Source organism: Chelon labrosus, assembly GCF_963514085.1.
Source record: "Chelon labrosus genome assembly, chromosome: 18".
In the NCBI taxonomy this organism is placed as follows: Eukaryota; Metazoa; Chordata; class Actinopteri; order Mugiliformes; family Mugilidae; genus Chelon; species Chelon labrosus.
Genome location: NC_140351.1, coordinates 15031266 through 15054015, shown reverse-complemented (window position 1 = coordinate 15054015; position 22750 = coordinate 15031266). Strand labels below are relative to the sequence as shown.

The 22750-nt window shown below is 41.3% G+C and overlaps 1 protein-coding gene across 2 annotated transcripts in view; it reads right to left on the bottom strand.

Annotated features, from left to right (window-relative positions):
- Window positions 1-1965: 1965 nt before the first annotated feature.
- Window positions 1966-22750, bottom strand: part of LOC311503458 (cadherin-7-like) — a gene marked incomplete at both ends in the record, with an annotated part of 102970 nt that continues 82185 nt past the window's right edge. Inside the window, 3 exons of one of the 2 annotated variants that reach the window (XM_084566183.1) lie at window positions 1966-2502; window positions 11987-12270; window positions 16583-16700. In XM_084566183.1, the coding sequence (XP_084422309.1) occupies window positions 1966-2502; window positions 11987-12270; window positions 16583-16700 (939 nt within the window). The remainder of the gene's footprint in view (window positions 2503-11986; window positions 12271-16582; window positions 16701-22750) is intronic. The other variant, XM_084566184.1, reaches the window with a different exon arrangement.

Sequence of the window (22750 nt, the reverse complement as noted above, 5' to 3'; positions counted from 1 at the left end):
TAAGTATAGAGACAAGAATATACACAAAGATAAAAATAGAGTGGTGTGTGGTTTTAATCAGGGAGTATTTCTAAACTAGTGGCTAAGATCCTGGATGTAGACCAGAGAAAGAAACGGAAAAAAAAGTTTGTATTCCTATTCCACGTTGCACACTACTCTGTCAGTTGTCACAGGAGTGTTTAAACACGCTTTTAATGGAGCTCCCTTTGACTTCACCATGCAGGTCTGGCTAACTTGCAAAACACTCCTCAAATGGCCAACAGGGAGCCTCGCAGTCATCACATAAGCCTCTGTGGAGCGTGAGTGCTTTGTCTCTATCAGGCCTTTCAACTACAAACGCCTCATCAGAAAAAAAAAAGAAAAAAAAAAGATTTTTACTTTTTTTTTTTTTTACTTTTCTCCTCCTCCCTTCCTCCCCAACCCTCCTTCTGGTTATTTGAGCTCAAATGCGCCAAGAATGAAGCCCCATTTTAAAGTCGCTGATTATTATTTTTAGAAGTAGGCTGTTCTTTCTTTTCATTTGCATATTTCCCTCTGCGCATGTTCAGACGGGCTCAAAGAAATCCTTTCATTCTCTTAAGGAACTGAATGTCAATTTTATTTTCAGCAAAAAGGATAAAAACATTTCCACAGTTCTGCCTCTTCAAAATAAATAATAATACATACTGGCTGTACATGTGCACACCCAACGGTAATGTCATTTAAGCTGAAAAACGGAAAAAACAAAAAAATGAAATAATCGCCACAATATGATTATCATACAGTGTGTCCTTTGACCATCAATATTCGAACCATGGACATTATTTATTTCATTTCTGAAAGACAATATATGCTGGACTCAGCAGCAAACTACAGAAGCAAAATTCATTTACTTACAAACTGCAACTTCACTCAGGTAAGGACCGTCACTTCGGAAACAAACAGCTTTTATTTTTTTTTCTAGAGTCTGTTGCGGCGTGAATCATCGCAATCAACCTCGACGGGGACAGCCGTCGTTCCCTGGGTCCACCCTACCCCGTACAAAAGCAGAACAACTAAATCCTGACAGTTCATAGTTCAGAAATTATACAGTACATTGGACTTGGCAATAGAAAGGCGGAAGAAAAAACAGACTGAGACAAACACTACATTGCAACATCTGCAAAATGTATCGTTAGGAGAATAAGAGAAATGATACGTATTTCCTGTATCACCCAGTGGAGACATCAAACTGACGGGTGTCATTCTTCACAGGATTTCCACAACTTCACATCGCTTCCTATAGCACAGCGACGACTTGTTTGTACTGTACTGTATGTGAGCACTGGTACAGTGTAGAGAGGTATGACTGAGTCCATGAATAATGTGGCTCTGGATTTAAATGTTTATGAAAAACACTTCCTCATCACGCTGCTCCCCGACCCAGAAAAGAAGAAAGAACTAAGAAAAAAAAAAACAGACATAAACTCCCGTCAAGTTTCATATGAACAGTCAAGTGACTACTGATTAGCCGCCAGGGACGCAGCATTTCATGAGAAACTTTTATGTTTTTTTAGCACAAAGATAGCAAAGGAATGCATCAAAGCAAGAGTGCTGGGCCCGTGCCCATCGCTGGAATGAAAGGACAGGTGCCTCCCCGTAAAAATCCTCCACCATGTATGCATTCTGCAGTCAAAGGTTGGACTCGAGCCCAAAATCTGAAACCTTTAATGTCTTTTGCGCACAAGGTTTCCTCCTCAGTCAAGCCACTTTTGAAGTCTGTGTCAAAACTCACCATGGCACGCTTTTGAAAATCCATACAGGGAGGTAAACAAACCCAAAACCTTTGAAGTCAAAGTGTTTTTCTTTCAATCTCTCGTGTCGTCTTTGAATCGTTTCCTCCGGTGCACTAAGGCAGACAAAATCATTTTCTCTGACAATAAATTACTCTTATTTTTTATTTTTTTTTCCCAAGTCTGGTGAAATGTTAAGAGAGACATTTGGGGGCTATGAGAAGACGCTGGTGCCGTCGCTGGTGCCGTACAGGTCGGCCAGCTTTTTGAAGCGAGGTCCCCAGTTGCTGAGATAGTCATAGTTCTGATCTGAGTCTGTACTTAGCGACTCCAGCGAGCTTAGCGACTCAGCTACAGACCCGCTGCCTTCAAAAGCATATGTCTGCAGAGAGTCATACGGCGGAGCTGATGGGTCCACATCAGCGTCCTTCAGTCGCTCCCAGATAAACTCTCGAAACACCACGTTGTCTGGCAGGGATTTGTAGGACGGGCGGGAAGCTGAGGGATAATGAAAAAAGGTTGGAGTATCTGGTGTGACGTCTCGCCGCACACTGGGGTCTCTGATGACGTTGAGGTTGCGTAGAGTGACCATGTCGAAGGCCTCTGTGTCCTCCTCTCCTCCTCCCTCATCGTCGTAACGGACGATGTTCTCTCTGATGTCTCTTTCCTCCTCAAGAATCAGAGGCTCCTTCCTTCTCCGACGCATCGTCACAATCAGCAGAACCATCACTGCAGGGAAAGGGAGAGATGTCTGAGTCAATATTGACTGATGATCTACCTCCTTTCTGTGCTCGTCAGCTGAAAAGACACAGGGACAGCTGAAACACCGACAGTAATTCTTATCCAGGGGTATTTAGCGCTTTCAGCTAGGAGGTGGAAAGTTTACAGAGAGACTCAGTGAATTGGAAAAATATCAATTAGCACTATGTGTTGTGAAGGAAAATGTGTACAAACAGTATGCAAGCAAGTAAAAGGGATACATTTAGCTAAGAGTAATGGACAACAGGTTTAAAATGGATGGTAAAAGTATTTATAGATAGCTTGGGCAAACAGTTAAAGTTAGATAAGAACATTTGAAACAGTTATATAAAAGTAATGAATTATTGTTTGAAATAGATAAAACAACAAAACAATAAATAATGAACACTTAAAATCACTAACTGTAATGAATAAACATAGTAAATACAGGTTAGCTAAAATAATCAAAAAAATTAAATAGTTAAAATAACTGACAAACTGTTGGTATAATATAGAGTTAGTAAATTAAAGTAAATGATTGAAATGGTTGGCTAAAAAACTGATTGAACCTCCTGAACGCAACAAATAGGTGGCTGAATCGTTAGCTAAAGTAAATGACAGAAATGTGTAGCTAGAAATAATGGCTAAACAGTTAAATATCAAGCTAAAGTGAATTAGTAAAACTGTTAGCTAAAAGTGATGTATAAACAGGCTAAAATGTTAAAAGTAAATGCTGGATATTGTTAGCTAAACTAACGGAACAAATGATTAGCTAACATAACTGTTTGAAGCTGTTAGCCAAAAGTAACGTATAGCTAGGACTGAAACTGTCAGTTAAACGTAACAAACAGAGATCTGAATAGTTAGCTAAAGTCAGTGACTGGAATTTATTGCTAGATATAATGGCTAGACAACAAAAATACCAAGCTAAAGTAAATTATTAAAACTGATCTAAAAGTAAAGTATAAACCGTCTAAAAGTTAAAATAAATGATGTAAATTGTTGGCTAACCTAAAGGAACAAATGGTTTAGCTAAAATGGAAATGAAAATGGATAATTTAATTAATAAATGCTTAAAGTTGAAATAGGTCAAGTACATGTTTGAGATCATGAGCTAAAAGTAACGGATTGATTGCTGAGTAGTAAATGACCTAAATTTTTAGCTAGTGTTTAAAGAGCTAAATACTTCAAACAAACCTTTAGCTTAAAGTACTAGTTCAAAATATTTGAAACAAAAACAGCTAAACTAAAATTAGCTAAAAGTTCAAGCAGTCAGAAACAATAATAGACTAACAACCAAAATAGTCTGTGAAGGTTCTCAGTCATCCAGTTCATGATATATCCAAAAAAGGTTTAAAAAAAGGCAACTGGACTTGTAGAGTTTTTTGAGGAGACGTTTCATCACTCATCCAAGTAGCTTCCCACCAGTCCCCTAGAACTGGAGAAGCTACTTGGATGAGTGGTGAAACGTCTTCTCAAAAAACTCCAGTTGCCTTTTTTAAATCTTTTTGGATAAACCAAAATAGTCAGTTAAAAGTAAATGATGGAATATTTGAAGTAAATGAAGGAATTTGTTAACTATAAGAATGAGATAAACAGCTAATGGACACTAATATGAATGAAAATTAGCAACACTTAGCTGAAAGCAATGGCTAACTCGCTTAAATAGCTGAAGAGCAACAAGTTAGAAAAAATGTTTAGTGGTACAAATATGAACTATAATATAATTTACAGTGTTACATCAGAACCCTTTAAAACAATTATGTACACACACACTCACTACGCTTGGTGACAATGAATGTGTGTGAATGTGAGTTCATCTGACAAGGTTGTGGGAGCACGTCTGACAAAATAGCTTGGAATATGCTGCCCCATCAATTCAACTGAAGAGGTATGCAAATTCCACGGAGTCCACAAAGCTAAATCTGCAATGTAATCTGCTGGACTGCACCCCTTTGTGTTTTACACCTCCTACATTTTGCTTGAAGATCCGTACAAAACTCCAGACTGGAATATGCGTCCCTTTGAGATCTTACCAGAAGCCCTCCTCCAGCCCGTTCCCTCTCCCATATATTATTGCTGAAAATAACTCTACGCCCAAGCAAACTGGCAAATGTCTAATGATCCTCTATCCATCAATGTCAAGCTGGTGCCAGTGAAATATCGTTCCGTGGGCCCCGTATTTCTTTTCCTTCCCGGCGTGGAGCTACTGCAGGCAGCAGAGAAAGACGCCCAGGAACCAAATTCAAACACCACTTCACACCCTCTAATAAGGGAGCAAATGGAAGAGATGGAAGGGGGGAAAGTGTCACATGGAACGACTTCAGGAGATGAATGAGTGGCTCTCTGTTGGCTATTTGGTGACGGCTAGCACCCTACTACAGCAGCAGCGGTATTGCTGCACGCCAGTTTTTCGTGGAATACTTGGAAAGGTCCCTCCTGTGTAATAGTACTACCAATATCCATGACACCTTTTACCGCGTTTCAACAATTCTGGTAGAAGATTGTTTCCTCTGATTTTAGGAACTCGAGTCATTCTAAAAAAAAAAATTCCATTCAGTGAGGCTCCTCCAAAGTGAATTACAAAGTGGCACATTGAAATAGAATATTCCCAGTGCTTTCCAGCAAAGCTCTTTAGGGTTTAATGCCTAGAAGGCAGCCACGATGCTTCACAGCCTGGAAATGGGCCAACATCCAATCACGAGCTACTAGGATGAGCAGGTGGATGGCCGAGCATACAAATACTCAGCCTGTGTCAAGCACCAAGGGTCCTTTAAGAAATGATTTCCCATTTAGGCAGTTTAGCAAACGGAACCATGACACGACCGGAGCCCCACTCTTCATAGCACATGCACCGATGATGTACACTAAATGAAAAACAGGAGAAAAGGAGATCAGTTTAGTGCTACAAAGGCTTTTGCTGTAATTGAATTGTTTAAATGATCTACTCCGCACAATCAATAGTGAACAAGGTGAGTTTTCTGCGCTGCCCTTTTCTCACCAGCAGGCATCACATTCTCATTAGAGTATTTTTCGACGCACCGTGTGATTCTGGTGAAGCTGGGACTGATTATTTACTCATTTTGTCAACCCACACACTGTCTGTGCCTCCACGCCGCAGTGCAGTTTATGGGAGAGGTATTAATCAGCAGCCGCGATGCTGTCTGATGTGAAAGAAAGCTTTATGTTCAAATACTAATTTATGGTAGGAGGGAAATGCCATTCGTACAATAAAAAATCCCAAATAATTAAAGTCCCCGAAGATCTGTTTAATTAATCTTAGTGAATAATGAGGTCCAACATGAACATGAACTATTCTCTGCCAACATTTGAAGCTCATTTAGAGTTTTCTGCACGTGTGTTGAAGTGGGCGGGGCTTAGTTGGAAAAGAAGATGTTACATGCTTGCAGGCACCAATCAGGGTTTAGCAAGCAAATAAATAATCTTTATATGTAAGAATAGATATTAGATATTAGATTAAAAAAAAGATCTTAACAGCCAATACATACAATTTGTAAAATAATAAAACATTACAGAAAATGCTAACAGAGTCATTATATTAGCACAATTAGTTGTTTGTGGGAGGCCACTCAAAACACTTCACATTATGTTTGGACCATAAAATTGATTTGTTGGTGGAATTATTAGTCAGATATAGTTTTATAACTAATAAAACAATGGATGGGCTATTTTTATGTACACAGAAAACAATATAATTTGTCTCTCAACAATAGTTTAAATCCTGCATTCTTGGGCCTTTATCTCCCATTACACACAAAAAGTAGCAACACTTGCACAATGTTCCACAACGCAGACCATTATCAAAAATATGTCTTTGCGGTTTGCGTGTGCCGTATTATCCATTCGAATGTTTTAGGGCTACTAGCTAGCACAACTTAACATGGAACTAGAGCTGATCTAGTCAGTTGTAGTAGGTAGCAGAGCGATAATCACGGAATGAGGCGAGTTTAGATAAACCTAGCATAGCCGGACTTGATTCTTACCAGAATATGAGTGGCAGATCTTTCCCGGGGTATAATCAGTTAGTTCCCAGCAAAGCGACGCCAGACCAAATTTTCCCTCCAAAAAAAAATGTTGTCAGAGGAAGTCGGGTTGGTTTCCAAGCTACATTTAGATCTCAGCAAGCACAAAATTAGTTTCTGCTGACAATTTGTGTACGTAATGCTACAAGATGTTGAGGGCTCCGCATCTGATTTGAATTCCTCGACTGCACCCCACCCACATGCACAGCTTTATTCAGTCTGACTTTAAGATGGATGACCTATCCATCTTAAAGATATTTAAAATCAGGCCTTGAAATTGCTTGTTTGGTTCAGCCTAAAATCCAGAACCAAAAGAATTCAGTGTACAATAATATTAAACAATTCTGACAATACACAAGCTGCAAGACATTTTTTTCCCCTTAATAAACAACTGATTAAAAATAAGCAGCTGATTAATTTTCTGAAAAGAGCCATTGTAATATTAACCGACTTCTAATTCGTAATTAGGAGAACAAAGAGCAACACGCATGGAAGAACGCGAGCGAGAAAATAAAGATGTCTGGCCAGATAGAGAGGTGTTATTCCTCCTCAACAGACACATGTATCACTCTTCTCCGGGGATGGCACTGTCTGTCGCTGCGAATGCGCGCTGCACCACCAAGAGCACAGAGACACAGTCACAATCAGCATTTTACTCTTTATCAGTGCCGCTGTGTGATTCAAATAGCTTTTACGGCGTGTTGCTGCTGATCTGTCACACTGTTAACTGTGCATCTGTCCAGATTATGTGCCTGTGCTTATTTACTGTTCTATCAACATTGCTGTTTTTATTTTGTTCGCCGTATCCTCCCGCAAGCTGTTTGCTCTCCAGTTCTCTTGCTAGGGGTTCTTTTAAGCTTTTGCAACGCGCGATGAGGATAAATTAGCAGTTAACTGAGCCGCTCTGTTAAATAAAGTGCTTTTTGTGCACATTTACAAGTCCTGTAACGATATCAAACCATTGCACGGTTTAAACTCACAAATCTCACGTAGCCGTGCGCAGGTTACAAAGTCAAGTTTAAAGATCCGATCAGAAAAGGCAATTGTCTGCCGCGTGAATACAGACACACAGATTTCTATCTTACATAGCAGACAGACAGTTAAATAACAGAGACACTAACGGATGTGGTGATTTATGGAACAAGTCTGATAAGCAATACTCAGATAGAAATAACTGTCTGGAGATTTGGAGTGCTGTGTAATGTCCTAATTGGCCCTCTGGAGGACTGAGCAATGCCTGACCTGTACTGGGGGGGGAAAAAGGCGCTGGATCTTAACGAGATAATGATCGTCTCAGTAGTTTGGACGTTTCATCCGAAAGCGACTGTATCATTAAAAAAAAAAAAAAAGGTCACAAATTAAATGACACTTTTTAAAAACACAGTTATGCTCGGGCATTTTCAAGAATGTTACGTCGAGGACAAGCCCAGTGATTAAATCTAAAAATATCAACCTATGATTAATGACCACTTAGCTCGAGCTAACGGTAAAGTGCACCCAGCTCTCCGGTTTACAGACAGGCAGGTGGGAACGGCACATTTTCCATCAGCTGTCGTGACTGAGGCTCCGCGACGACACTGATGAATACCAAGAGAAGAGGAGGAGGAGGAGCGGCTCTTCTGAAGAGCTCTCCACGCGCAACATGCATTGTAGTTTTTAGACTTGGTCATGACGACAGATGACTACAATCAGTGTCGCCGGTGGAAATGAGTGTTCCTCTCACCTGATGAGAAAGAGAGAGGTAGACGGAGGAAGAAGAGGGAATGAGGGAAGAGACAAAAGCAGATTTAAGACTGACAGCACCTGAGGAGGACAGCGGCTCGGGTCTTATTCCGGCTCATGTCTCATCCACAACAATACAATCACACGCAATCACAGCCTCAATTGCTACCTACAGATTGAAAAAGATCTTGATGGAAGACTATTGAGGAAGATCAGAATGAAGGATTGGACAAAGCGGTCATGCATGGGCTGTTAATACAAGGGAAGGAGAGGTCTCTGGAGGGGGGATGGGTTTGGGGGGGGCGGGGGGTGAATATGCACAAAGAGGAAACCGAGAAAAGAAGGAAAGTGGCTGATCCAATTCAGCAAAACTGACTGATGGGGACAGCTAAGGACACACAGTAACATTCACACAAACACAGACAAGGCGACTTGGAGGTATATTAAACTGGAGGCCATTAGTTCTAAGCCTGTGGCCTGAGGCCATGCCGTGTACAACAGAGCCAGCTTTCATTAGAGATGCTGGGTTCAGGGCTGTGCTGCCACGTATTTCCCCCTGTTGCTCCTTTTCAAGTTTTCATTTATCACAAAAACTATCCTCTGTCGCAGTGAAAAGAAGGCAGACTTCAAGGGGACTAGAGTAAAAAGCGAAGTTTGACCCCATCAAAGATCTCATTTCGGTTATTGTATGTGCTGCTTAGGCCCTCCTCAGCTTTCAATGAAGATCACCTAAGCGTTAAACTATGACTCTGCCCTGATGGGCTAGGGCTTTGTCTGTGGGTTTTACGAGCAATAACGCTGCTCGGAGGCGACGGCTCGGAGCTGCATCAACTTTAAGAGAATGTTAATGAATTCTCATTTACAAGAGCCTTTACTAACATCTTAACATATGGTGTGGCGCCAGAAAAGAGAAGCAGCAGAGTGTCCTTGAAATGTAATATTCCATATTCCCACACTCACATCTGTGACCTCCTTGAGTTATTGTTAATAAAACACACTGACATGTATCTGGGGGAAGCCATCATAAACGTGTCCGTAGAAAATCTGAAATCTCATCAATGACTCGGTCTGCCTTCAGGCACTTCTTCCTCTCAATTAAAATGCACTTGGTGCTCAAACTCAGGAGTACCTGGCAAAAGACAAATAGTCAAAACTGGGAATGGAAAAATCTGACTTGACAATCAGAAAGCCATATTAAGTGAATGTATTCATATTAAATATTCAAAGACAGCTATACCATCACAGCATATTCCAATGAAGTCGAGACAAAATAAACACTGAACATAAAGTCAAGGTGAGCGTATGCGGTGTCATTTTATCGACGGAATGAATTTGGGTTTGGATAAACACAAAATAAAAAAATACTCCAAAATTCCCCTGAAAACTCAGCGCACCAGCTCCAGCTCCGGCTAATTGATCTCGTTGCCAGGATTTCAGCGGTATTCTACCAGTAAACATCCAGGCTGCTATTCAGAGCCGGCTGACCGAGGTCACGTGTATTTACCAAAGAGGAACTGCGAGGGGAGGAAATCTCCCCCCAGGTTTGACCTGTGCGAGACCTCGACGCGCAACTCCGTTTTGGCGAGGCCTCTCTTGCGCACTCCCAAAGAAAATGTAGCGGCGAAGATGCTGTAAATGCCGAGGTGTTCAGGACTGCAGATCTCAGCTTAAATCTCACGTTAACTCTGAACTGCAGATAAGTTCCCTCTGCAACTAAACAGACAAATGGAGTCTGTAAGCTCATTCAGACAACAAGTGACGCTGAAGTAATGTAGTCTATATGCCACTGCTCCCATTTGTTAAACTCTATTATAACATAATGAGAGGAGCTTATTGATGAGCAAACGAGGATATAATTTTAACAGTTCTCATCCCAGAGTCCTTCTTTCTTTTTGAGACCTTTGTACCAAGTGCTACTAAAATAAAAATGTGACTTCCTTATTGATTGGATAGATCGTCAGACCTCTCATCTCAAACACATCAGACTATATCATCATCTAATCTTATTCATAGATGTTTTATTATTTGGAATCTGGAATATGAGCGATGCAGCTCCCTCTGTACCATTTGTAACATTTTAGGGGCTTTTGGATTAGAGGATTCCCCAATCTAGAAAATAATCGGCAGATTAATCATTTATGAAAAACAATCATGAGCAGAAGCCTTATCCACAACGATAAGAAGAACTAAGGGTGGCTTATATGGAGCCATATGACTGTTTGTTCTGTTTTCCTGCATTCAGGGATTCGGCTTGTTTGTCTCCCGTCATATTTGCAATTAGGGCTAAACAGCTTGGCCAAAGACACACACTTCAAGTCCACAGCTCAGGGATTGCAGCGACTCTTCCTAAAAGGTTTACTCTTTGTAGCGATGCGGGCCATCACTGCTTCACTTCGGCAAGCCAAATATTTGCTGCTCGCGCTAATATCTACAGTGACAGCCAGTGTCTTGGCTCTGTTCACTACAGTGTTTGTGCAACATCAGTAGCTATTAGCGGCTGATCCCGCCGCCCGCTTTATTGCTTTTCTGCAGATCTGCTTTTGGACAATGTTTTCGCTTTGACTCCGTGCTATTTTCTGTTAAATTGCAGCAGTCATGCAAGTAATTGAACTGGCATTTATCTGACATTAATTCTGAATAAAGAGCTGAGGTCATTTTCTTTTAGTTGTTCCTTAATTGGGGAAATATGAAGACTTTGCCTAAGTAGAGGAGTAATTCAATAGGCTTTTAGTCAAGTACTGTACTTTGAGGTGATTTATCCACAGTGGAAACAGCACATCTAAATTTCACACATTTCACACAACTACAAACTGTATATTGTACTGCTATGGAGTCAAAGCCTACATGTTCTGGACTTCTGTACTAGAAAAAATCTTAAGGATCTCCATTTCATTATTTTTGGCAGCATCGGTGGTAGTAAGCGGGAATTGCAGGTGTGTTTTTGAGCCTCTTTTTGAACAGAAAAAAATCTGAAATAATTAAACGAAATCAGAAAAATTGACACTTGAACATGCATCAGCAATATATTAACTACCTAAACTGACTGAAAACATCCTTAAAAAATTAACATGTCATGTGTTTAATTCTGCTCAAAACCGTCCACTTAAATGGAGAGGGTGGAGCTTATGAGGTCATGCTGCAGCCAGCCACCAGGGGGAGCTCCGCATGCTTTGGCTTTACTTTAAAGGAGTTGTTTCGTCATCCATCTTTTTTTACAGTCTATGGTCGGACCTGCCTACTGAACCTGGTTGATGGAACAGGTGTGAATCTGCACGGAGCTTGTGATTTTAGGTGGGAATGTCTCCACAGACACCCAGATCTGAATACTGTCAATGAAAGGATTTACGTTTAATTTTATTAGTGGTCCATCTGCTCAGTCGCCACTCTGTTACCTCATTTAAGTAAAGCAGTGACTACAGACCGATGTGCTAGTACTGCCAAAGTAAAGGATCTCAACATTTATCCAACACCTCAAGGCAAATTATAACATTATCACACAATTTGCCAACAAGTTATAATGGTGAGTAAGTAATTACAGTTAAATTGCTGAATGAAATGTCTGGAGATGAAGAAGAGGCTTAAACTACAAGAATAAAACCCAGGCTGTACAAATTGCAGCATCTGTCACCTGAACAATAAAAACACAGCTCACTCTGAGCTTTATACCAATCCCTTCAGCTACAAAAAAAAAAAAAGAAAAAAAAAAAGAAAAGAAGTATTTGTGTTGTGGACTTGTATCTCTGACACTGAGGTTATATAGGTCTTACCCAGGAGTGTGATGATGCAGCCCAAAATAGCCAGGAGGGCGCCGGTGCTCAGGCCAGTCGCCGTGTAGGCCACAGCTCCACAAGACAGGGCCACGCCGTCGGAGTCACAGTCACACACGCGCACTGAGAGCGTGTTGGTGCTGCTGAGGGCAGGACTTCCACTGTCCACAATCAAGACGGGCAGTCGATAAACAGGCTGCTCCCGTCTCCTGAAGCCCCCTCGCTTTGTCAGTATGGAAGCCGTGTTGTCTGGAAAAATAAAATAACAACACATCAGTTATTTCTTTTCTTTTCTTTTCTTTTTTTTAAAGCAGGGGAAGCTGTATTTAATTTGCAAGTTTATTGTCTTCAAATGAACAGTGAACTGCAAATATACGACTAGCAGGAGGCTTAACTTCTATTCTGTAATGATTGCTGTGCTGTGGTTGTGCAGTCTGAAAGGATTTTTACAGTATTAAAAGCAGGAATGCTAACAGATGGTGTCATTAACACAATTCATTACATGACACACTGTGGCGTCTCTCTCTGGTCTTCGCCACCTGTTGGCTAATAACAGCCTCGGCTTGATGGTGAAATCTTATACGAAATCTCGGCGTACGAGGGAGAACGAGGCAGCCTGGAAGAGAACAATGTCCCATTACAGCGGCGAGAAAAGCCATTCCGTGACAGCTATATCAATAGATTGAAATGCACTTTCAAATTGAGCAGTCATGTTTGAAATGTGGATTTCACCATGAAGGACAACTCCTTTGTTTGTCTGAGGGATATTCAGTTGGCTTTCAGAGGTCTGAGAATAAGGTAAAAAAAAAAAAAAAAAAAGGAACATAGAGAGGGAGTCTCTTGAAAATGCCACATTAGTAAAATCATAAAAACTGGTCTCTTGGATGAAAAATACATCTGGCTGGTAATAGCTGTGATAAAACACTTAAAACGTGAAATGTGTTTTTGTCCTCAAGGAACAGACCCATGCAACTAAAGTTAAAGCATTAAACTCCAGTAAATGTCAAATTAAGTGCAAACCCAAACGTCGCAGGTAGAACACGTTACCATAACGGCGCGCACGCTTCTGGAAGGTTCTTCGAAACTGACTGCAGAAATTTGCTCCCGTTCGGCCACAGACACATGAGTGGGGTCTGATAATGGGCGAGGAGGCAAGTAAAGGGTTTTGGGTCAGCGATCCAGTTCATCCCAAAGGTATTGGATTGGGCTGAGGTCAGGGCTCTGTGCAGACCGTTCACGTTCTTCCACACCAAAGAGGGAAAACCATTTACACTAGAACAGATAGCCTTTACTGTCATTGTGCTGTGAATACAATGGAATTAGGAAGGAGCTCTACTCTTTATTTGTGCGGTAAAGGAATGAACAACCTTGTAGCACAGGTCTGAAATAATAAGCAGGTTAAATGGTCTTGTTTTTATACAGCGCCTCTCTACCTATTGGCGCTTTACAGTCACAGACACATCTACCTATTCGCTCACACAAGCACCCACACATTTACACTGGGGGTTCAGTGTCTTGCTTCAGGACACTTCAGCATGTGGCACATTCAGAGATTGAACCGTAAACCCTCTGAACCCGCTCTACCTACTGAGCCACAGCCGCCCCAAGTTAAATAAAGCAGTACAAAATGAAACATGTGTTGTCATTGGGGTGCTCATCATCTCAGGCCAGTTTCTTTGAGAGTTACGTTCATATTGGACAACAATTACACACATTCCCAAAGAATTTTGCCTGAGAGAAGTCTGAGACATGCTTGAAGACGAACCTTCAAAGTCTAGACGTACCAAACAAGTTGATAGAATTGATTAAACACGCTTGAAAATACACTTCCTGCAACGACCAGAAATTCAGATCAGTAGATGATCACATGCCAAAGCCCATTCTTATATGTTAGTGATACAAAACAACCTGGGCAACCACTGGTAGCTTATGCTGTTAAACAAGCAGGACAAAGGAGGAAACACTTGAAGTTCTGGATGGAAAGTCTAGTTGGACCGCAAAAGGCTGCAGACTGGAGATGACTTAGCTCTGCAATCCGAGGCAAACGTTAAAAAAAAAAAACTCACCCTTAGCAGACATGTTATGTCACAAATACAAAGCATGTTTTAAAAAAAGACTGCCATTGTTTGGATCTGAACATGTAGGATTGGGATTAGAATTAAAATCATCGCCAATAACAATCAAAATTGTCTCTAGGTGCTTTGCAGAACCAAGAGCCTGAAGCATCTAGAGCAATCACGTAGGCAATGTAGGCAAGAAAAAAACTCCTTTTAAGAGGAAGGAAAATTGAGCAGAATCTTGATAATATGAAGAAACCCAAGGTAGATGGTAAAAAATAAGATAAGATCTAACACTGAGTACATCCATGTAAGAACACGTTTGCAGACGCCGTATATTTAGATGCTTATGCAGAACTCTGTATCATGTTCCATGTTCTTTTTATAACATTCAATTTTCTTCACATTTCTTCACAATCATCCAAGGATACGGCGTTCCAGGGTAAACACTACCTTCACGGATCAAAAACTGTCTTTCTGCCAAGTCGCTCTTCATCTGCTGAGAGTTTACCTCGAACATTAAGTTCATCATGTAATACGTGCCTGCACTCACGCAGATTACTGTGGCATAACCTGGCTGCTGCTGCCGCCGCCGCTGCTCCTTGTGAAAGGTAACATGGCAGCCTCAGCCGAGCTCCCACACATGTGAACAATGCACTCGACACAGGGCATCATCTCAAAGAGTGTATCAGCTCTGCACACGTTTTTTTTCAAAGCAGTGGGAATTCGTTTAAGTAAGTAATGATGGAGTCAGACACAACTCTCAAGAGCCTTTAAAGCTATATGCAAATTAACACTTGAGTTTTCCTATAGGAGAAGCTAATTTTCTTCATCTGCCCACAGTTTTGCGTGTAGGTGTTTAGCAAATCATTATGGTACAAAGGCAGTTTTCATCTTGTGACTCAAGGTTAAAGTTATTCTGTGATATAGTACGTGAGAGACTCTGCACTAAAAAGAACAAATCTGGAAAACTTCACTGTGCCACAAACTGGGTTATATCCGACGTGCTCTAGTTGCAGAGGAAAGTTTGTTTTTGTATTCAGGTTTGATGAACAATTACAAAAAAATGGGTAGAAGGGGCATTGTCATAGCAGAATTATAGTTTCATTTGGCAGGGCTGGGCATGCCGGGAGGCAGCAGTTACTCTGTGCCTCTTCTCCTGACTCAGGTTGCTGAGTGGGATTGTGGCCAGATGCAGGGCAGATATAGAGAGCTGGAGTGAGCAATGGCCGAAGTGTCAATTGCATTGCTGCCAGACTCGATTCAAAGGAAGTAAGCCGCAAATAGATCGCACCTAACCTGACCAACACCTTTTACAGACTCCTAATACCACCGGCAATTTTCTCAAGGGGGTTTTTGATTTAGCAGCTGTATGCCACGGGATTGATCCGACGCTTGGACTAGGAGGTACACAATTAGTGTATGTTTAAATTGGTGACTGGATTTTTTTTGCCGTTTCAAAATCACACTGGTCAGTGTATGCAAATGTGGCCCAGAATGATTTATTGTATCCAATTTTAAGTACTTCCCTGCAGAGAATAAGAATAAGTCCTCCTGATGTTATTAGTTTTATTAACGTGACCTGGACCTGAATAAGCGGCGGAAAATGGATGGATGGCTTAGTCAGTGAAAAACGATTAAATTTTTGTTCATATAGACACTTTCTTATTATAAGCCAGTGAACCGCCTAATGTGTAGCGGAAGGGATAGTGTCTGCTACATGACTGGTGGTCAGTCAATCAGTATTCAAATAAGTCGAATGACCTGGAAGAACAGTTATGTTGTTCGAACAAGATTCGAACAACATATCAAAAATCGAAGTAGGTGGCATTTCAGCTTGTTCTGCTTCACCTGCCCCTTCCGGCAGTGAAAATATTAGCACAAACACTGCGGGCACATGCGTATGATGTCCCTTCTCTTCTTCCAGTGGTTTCCTGTGAGGAAATGCAACAATAACGGTAACCTGTGTTTTTCCTCCCAATCACTAACTATTTTACAAATGGTGACTTCACAGAACCCAGTTACATTAGTAACTCTCATTTCTCTGCCACGCTCCTACTCTAGCAGATGTAGCTCCCTCTTCAGCTCTGGTAAACAATTAGCACTTGTTGATGTAAAATGCATTGCTACTGTTGTAGCAGAGATTTAAAACCCTGGTATACTACATAATACAAAGAGCTTACCTGTCACTGAGTAGGTTAATCAACATTGCTTGACATTGTTTCCCAAGGACTTGAACGTAACAGAGGCTCATTTACAGTATATGTGAAAGCACAGCACTATAGCTTTAAATTTAAGAGTTTCTGAGGAAAAAACTGTTTGGGACAACAAAGTCCAGATGTTTTTAAGACTTTTCTTGACCTGCAGATCGTCTGACGGTACAGATATCCTGTGCGAATATGGCACAGACATTTCCAAACAAACAAATAACAAAGCAGTAAAATCATGCAGCCAGAAGGTAATATCAAAGAATCACACACACAAAAAAAAAAAGAGTGTCGTACCTTTATTATCTCGCAGCGTGAAGTTGAGGTTTCCAGCAACAGGTGCGGCGAGGGCAAAATAGAAGCGATGACCGCTCAGAGGCTCGTCCTTGTCCACTGCGCTGATCGTCTGGATCACCTGAGGACAACGGGAACATAAAAGAAAACACATATTCAAGATCAGAGAGCAGGCGTGTCGTTCTGTCATCTCTCTCTAATTAACTGTTAACTCAAGCTGTAAACTGTTTAATGTGTGCACGCATTTAGAACTAGCTGTTTTAGTTCACAGTTCATCATGACATCTTACGGAAAGCATTGTCATCAAGCCTTTGTATATGGATCACATTTCGCTCTGTCAAAGATTTATATACGCAGAGACATAAATCTTGTTTAAAAGGCCAAGCAACAGTGTGAGTGAACTGGAGAAAACCAACTTGATTCTGATTGATGGAAAAGCTTTGTTTTATAATGTTTGGCTGAGGTTTTGTGTCATTTATCTCTTGGAGTACAGTAAGTGCTTATTTGGCAACAGCTTGGCAACCTCTTAGGGATGAAGTGTTTTCTTTTGGAAAGTGATTTCTCCAAAGTAAATCATTGTCCGCTGATTATTCTTTCAGACCACAACACATTTAGGGCGTAAGAGAATGTGTTAAAGCAAATCGATGAGTACTGAATGAATATACATGAAATAATTGTGAAGAAATAAAAACTCTAATAATGCAGCCTACACGTGCATCGCAACCGCACAACAATTGTTTTCTTGGCATCACTGAGTCATACCATTCTGTATTTACTGCACCACTGCCCATGGTAATCTACATTTGTCCTGACATCAGTCACTTTCTTTTTTGGAGATGGTGACTTCATAGAACCCAAGTTACATTAGTAACTCTCATTTCTCCGCCATTGCCCTCCTATAGTAGCTGTATGGCTCCTTCTGCTCTGACAAACAATTATTGCTGGTTGATCTAAAATGCATTGCTACTGGTGCACCAGTTTTGGGAAAGTCGCCACAGAAAAGAGATTTGAAACTCTGGAATACCACAAAATACAAAGAGATTAGCTGATCACCCTCAGCTATGACAATCTAAATACTGTACATGACAAAGTCAAACTTAGACTGACTGACACAATTAAAAAGAAATTGAATCAAATAATCCAGAGGCACATGTTTCTGTTGGATAAAATCTTCTGTGGGAACGTACAGCCGTTCTCAAAACCTCAGATTGACATTAAATCTTGACAGCATCAGTCAGTCCCGCCAAGAAGAACAGATTGTTAAAATGAAGTGTTAACCTTCTGTGAAAGGTTCTGCTATAACATGAAATGTCAGGGCTGCTCATGTTGAATCCAAAATGTCATAAATGTCTTCATGTCTACTCATTAACGGCTGTCCCAGACACACCAAACCGACACCAAAGAACTACCAGCAACGCCGCGCCGAATGTGTCGTTGAATAACCTAACCTAACCTAACCTTCTTGGTTCATAGACGACCCCTCTACCTAGGAAACTTTAGGAAGAGCTACAAACCACCAAACAGACTTAGCCTCTCCTGAATCATGCCAATCAGTTGAACTACAGTTTATTCCTTCTATATGTTCATGTTGTTGTGAAAATATGTGTGTATTGGACTGTTCAGATTAGATAAAGGTGAAAAATGAGAAGAGGCTTCTGTGTGCCCTCGTAACTTCCGTCACTTCCGTTCCTCTTCTCATGCAGTGATTCACTAAGCTGAACAGCCAGCAGTAGTGATCTCTGCCACCAATACAACATGCTCACCAGGGGTCTGATTAGTGGCAAAAGGGGATGATTGTTAGCTCGGCGTGTCACAGGCTTAAAATCAAAACTCAGATTCACTATGGACATGTTGATGATGATCGCTATTACGTTAGCACAGCTGTATCCGCTCCTTAACAAGCAATACTGTATCTCAATTCTTTTACCAAAGCTTTGCTCTCCGTGCCAATGGCTATAGGCTGTATCACATCGTAGTACCAGATCTATTATTGCCTTGGATCAGATCCCATACCCTGCTCACTTGTAAATGTATAATTTCCATAATTAACAGTTGCAAAAATAATTGTTACTGACCTCATACAAACCCGGCGAAAACTAGCTTTTCCGATTTGTAATTTGAGCGAGGGAATACACAACGTAGTGCTGCGCCATCGCCGATTATGAAAATGTGTGATCAGAATAGGATAAAATAAAATGACAGATGACTGCTCAACCGTGTTGCATAGATTTTTTCTTATTCTAATATCTTAAGCACAAGACCTGCTGGCCTTGGCTGCCACATAAAAAATATATGCACAGGTCAGCCCAGTGAATGCTGATAAAAATAAATGCGTTCGCTATGCTGTCAGGCATTCCTTCTTCATTATTACAAGTATGAAAATGACTCAAGATAAGAACTGCTCTTGCTTGGGGCGATGCAAGATGAGCATTCATATCTGCGGAGTTAAACGAGTCAATGCTGTTTGTTTCGGCCCACTTTATTTTGCCTCTGAACCCAGGACTAAACAGAATCTTGCTCTCTTTATTATAAAGCAGCGCTGACAACTATAAATAATGTAAGAAATCAAGTTTCCAAATAAACCAATTTATTTACACCCACCAGCATGTGGTGTAATGATTTTTATTTATTTTTTTATTCATGCAAACATGCTATCTTGACATCAGCAAAGAAACACTGGGCTTTAATTTCGGCGTCGAGCTGCAGAAAGGAAGAAAAAAAAAGGGAAAAATCTCACTCAGTACATGCTGTACATAAGAAGCACATCACACGATGAGATGCCATATGGGCGACAAATGATAGCCACCGCGACGGCCATCAAAGTGGGTGTTACTGCAGCAGTGTCCTTATAAATTTAGATCAAGCCTCCCGAATCCTTTGTAGGCAATCTAGAAATTCAACCCTCTGACAACTCACACCCGTGGACAGGATCCAAGAGATTCTTAGAAGCAATTCACACTAAATTATCACTTCTCCCAGCCCCAAACAGCTCTGAGTCTAACATCAAGACAAAAACAAAAATAAAAATTAAAAGGAGGAGAGAAAAAAGCGGGAAAAAAAGAGAAAAAAAGCCAATGATCCATCAGTGCCGAGACATGGATTATCAGTTGTCGGCTGTGATTAAATGCTGCTGGTTACAAGCTGTCAGGTATTAGGGGTTAGTGTAGGTGGTAAACGACATCCTGCCAATTATTAAAACTGGCAGGCGGGGTGAGAATTCATGAATATTTTACTATATTTCTTAACAAAATGAAAATACTTGCTCTTTCATCAGCAAAAAAGTAATCCTAAGTGCGGTTTTTTTTGTTTACTGTTTAGTATTGCAGCGCTGGGGGAATTCATACGGGGAGCAGATATGCAAAAAGGTTATCTCCTCTCGCTCAAGAACATTTGGGATATCTGTGCATGCAGACAGAAGTGATGTTTGTGTCTCAGCGCCAGATCAGTGACAGGTAGACGCAACAATTGAGCACCTAAACACGCAGCGTGTGCATGCTCGACTGCATATCGCGAAAGCTGCCATTGATCCCGGAATCATAATAACTCACCCGCCTCTCACTCTGTTATGGAAATTTCGCATCTGATAGGACCCTTTCTTTGTGGTTCTTACACCGACGATGAATCCTATACACAATTTGAAAGCTTTGATGTCCTTTTGAATTTTGCAGATGGATCCGTGGCTTATCTCTAGGACGGTTTCCGTTCCTCAGTGCTGAGGGAAAGGACTGTAAATCATCCTTAAATCAAACACTTTGTAATGTATAATGCCTTTCATTAGTGTGTGGCTCTGATGCAAGGCTTTCCGGAGAACCTTTGCTGGGGGAATCCTCTAATGGGTTGAGTAGGAGACAGGAGGAGAGAGGCACGGCTGTAGACATAAATTCTCGCTGAAAGACATTAACAACTGACTGGTGTCTGTCGCAAAGGCTCGAATGAGGGGGGGGCCGCGAATCACAGAATTAAAGGTTTTTTGAGTTTTCACAAGACTGCATGTCACATCAAAAAGGATATTAAAGGACAACCACATCACTTCCCATTATTTTGCGGAAATGACATTCAAATTCATACTGAAGGAAACAAAAAATGTGTATTTTCCTCTTCTTAATTTGAGAAAAAGTCCCGGGATGGGTTAGTCCTGCCACTGACATTATACACACCTCTGAGTGGCACAATAAAATATAGTCAGGGGAGCAGGGAAGCAACATAAGACCAGCTGCTACTGGTTTTAGGAAGGTTAAAAATGGCTTAGCAGTGTTTAACGAAACTGGCAAAACGGCAAAGAACAAGGGCCCAAGGGTGCTGCCGTATCAAAGCCTGTCCCGTTTCCCAGCAGGCTCCTTCATTACGCTGCCAAACTCAGCCTGTTCACTCTCTGCTTACAACACAAACCTACCTCACGCTAAATCTTGAAAGGCGACAGTGCTACCCTAAAAACGGGATGGTTAAGGGAAGGGCATTGACAGCAAACATAAGACTGGAAGGGGTGAAGCAAACCCACGTGATTGGTTGGAGTGACAAAAGAAAAATTGAAGCCGGCTCTACTTTCATGTTGCGCGTTTCGTCTCGGCACTTCAGCTTGTTGCTTCAAATTACCGGCTTCCATTGAAAATGTATCGTAGCTTGTCGCTCTCTCATTGCCGGTGTGAACCTAGCATCACAGAGTGTCGGTAGAAAGAACACCGATTTGCCAATTAGCTTAGCAAAGCTTTACACGAGTTGAGAGGGCCCACATGGACTACTCTTCATCTAATCTGAACACACAAATATTTTCACCATAACATGATAATGAGTGAATGAACGGAAGAGCAATTGACCTTTGGCTAAGCCCCGCCCTAGAATGTAGATTGACCAATCACAGCCAAGAGAGCTCCCACAGGGGTCCGACACTTTTTCCACAGCGCTCCATTGACTTTAACGCAGGCGTCTCATATTTTCGGTCACGGCAGGCTATACTGTCGGTATGTATCCAGCATCCAGGGTATGGATAAGCCCAATGATGTGCGCGCAAAACCCTGTGGAGCTAACCAAAACATCACCGTTACAGCTTAAGTTGCATAGTTGTTGATACGCTAGCACACGCTGAAGAAATACAACGTTATACGTGCGTAACGTTAGTCCGTTTGCTTCGTAATAACGATTATAGAAGTGAATAGAGACGTACCCAGCTTTGCATGAACAGTGTTGCTCCTTGATATTGATACCAGAGCCTTATAGATAACCAGAAAACCACAGCACAGAAGAGAATGTCGGACGTAGCAACAGTAACTAAGGGGGGCGGGGCTTAGCCAAAGGTCAATTGTTCAGCATGATTCAGGAGAGGTCAGTGCTGCACAATGGCTTGTAGCTGTTCCTTCCAAGCGGGCCAGCTAATAGGTGCCCTTCTGGTTTCGCCTTTTGAATGGCAAATACAGACTATGGCCACCTGTGGCTATAAAGAGCCATTTACCTTGAAGGAGGCACATCATGCTTTGATTGCCGATATTTTTTTGATGTTGGTACATTGGGTCCGTACTTGGCCATGGCCGTGACAATACCCAGTCCAAGGGACAAAGCTATAAGCCTGCAGGTAAAGGGAGCGCAAATACACAGCAATCCGGAAAAACTTTTCACAAACAACAAAAGGTGAATAAGTTTCTAGTGTTGTGTTTGTGAAGTCTCTTTACCTCACTGTCATCAAAAATGAAAAGTCAACGTTCAAGCTAGAAAGCGGCGGCATTGTCAACAGAATAGGTGAAACCTGACAGGGAACAACACATAGACTCATTAACAGTCTAATAATAGCACATGTATCACTTAAAGGCTTTATCACACTTAATCATAAGCATAAATATGTTGTGATATGGAGCGGTAGAAATGTGTCTGTGAGAAGAGAGCGCTGAAAAAGATTTGTAGTTTTGGCGTCTTATTCTCTCATCAGAGAGTTCCCGATCGAAGCAGCAAATTCAGAAAGGTTACTGAATCGGCGTACGTTTTTTGATGCAGGTTCAGAGTATTTTTATTAAGTGGAGGAAAAGGGCTGGGGATCACACTTGAAAAATGCCAAGACTTGACATTTTGTTTTGGATACTTGTACAGATCCTTAATCTTGTTTTTTCTTGTCTTTCATCCTAGATTATATATTATATTACATGTTTTCCACAGTGGTAAAATAAATAAAAATGATGACCAGCC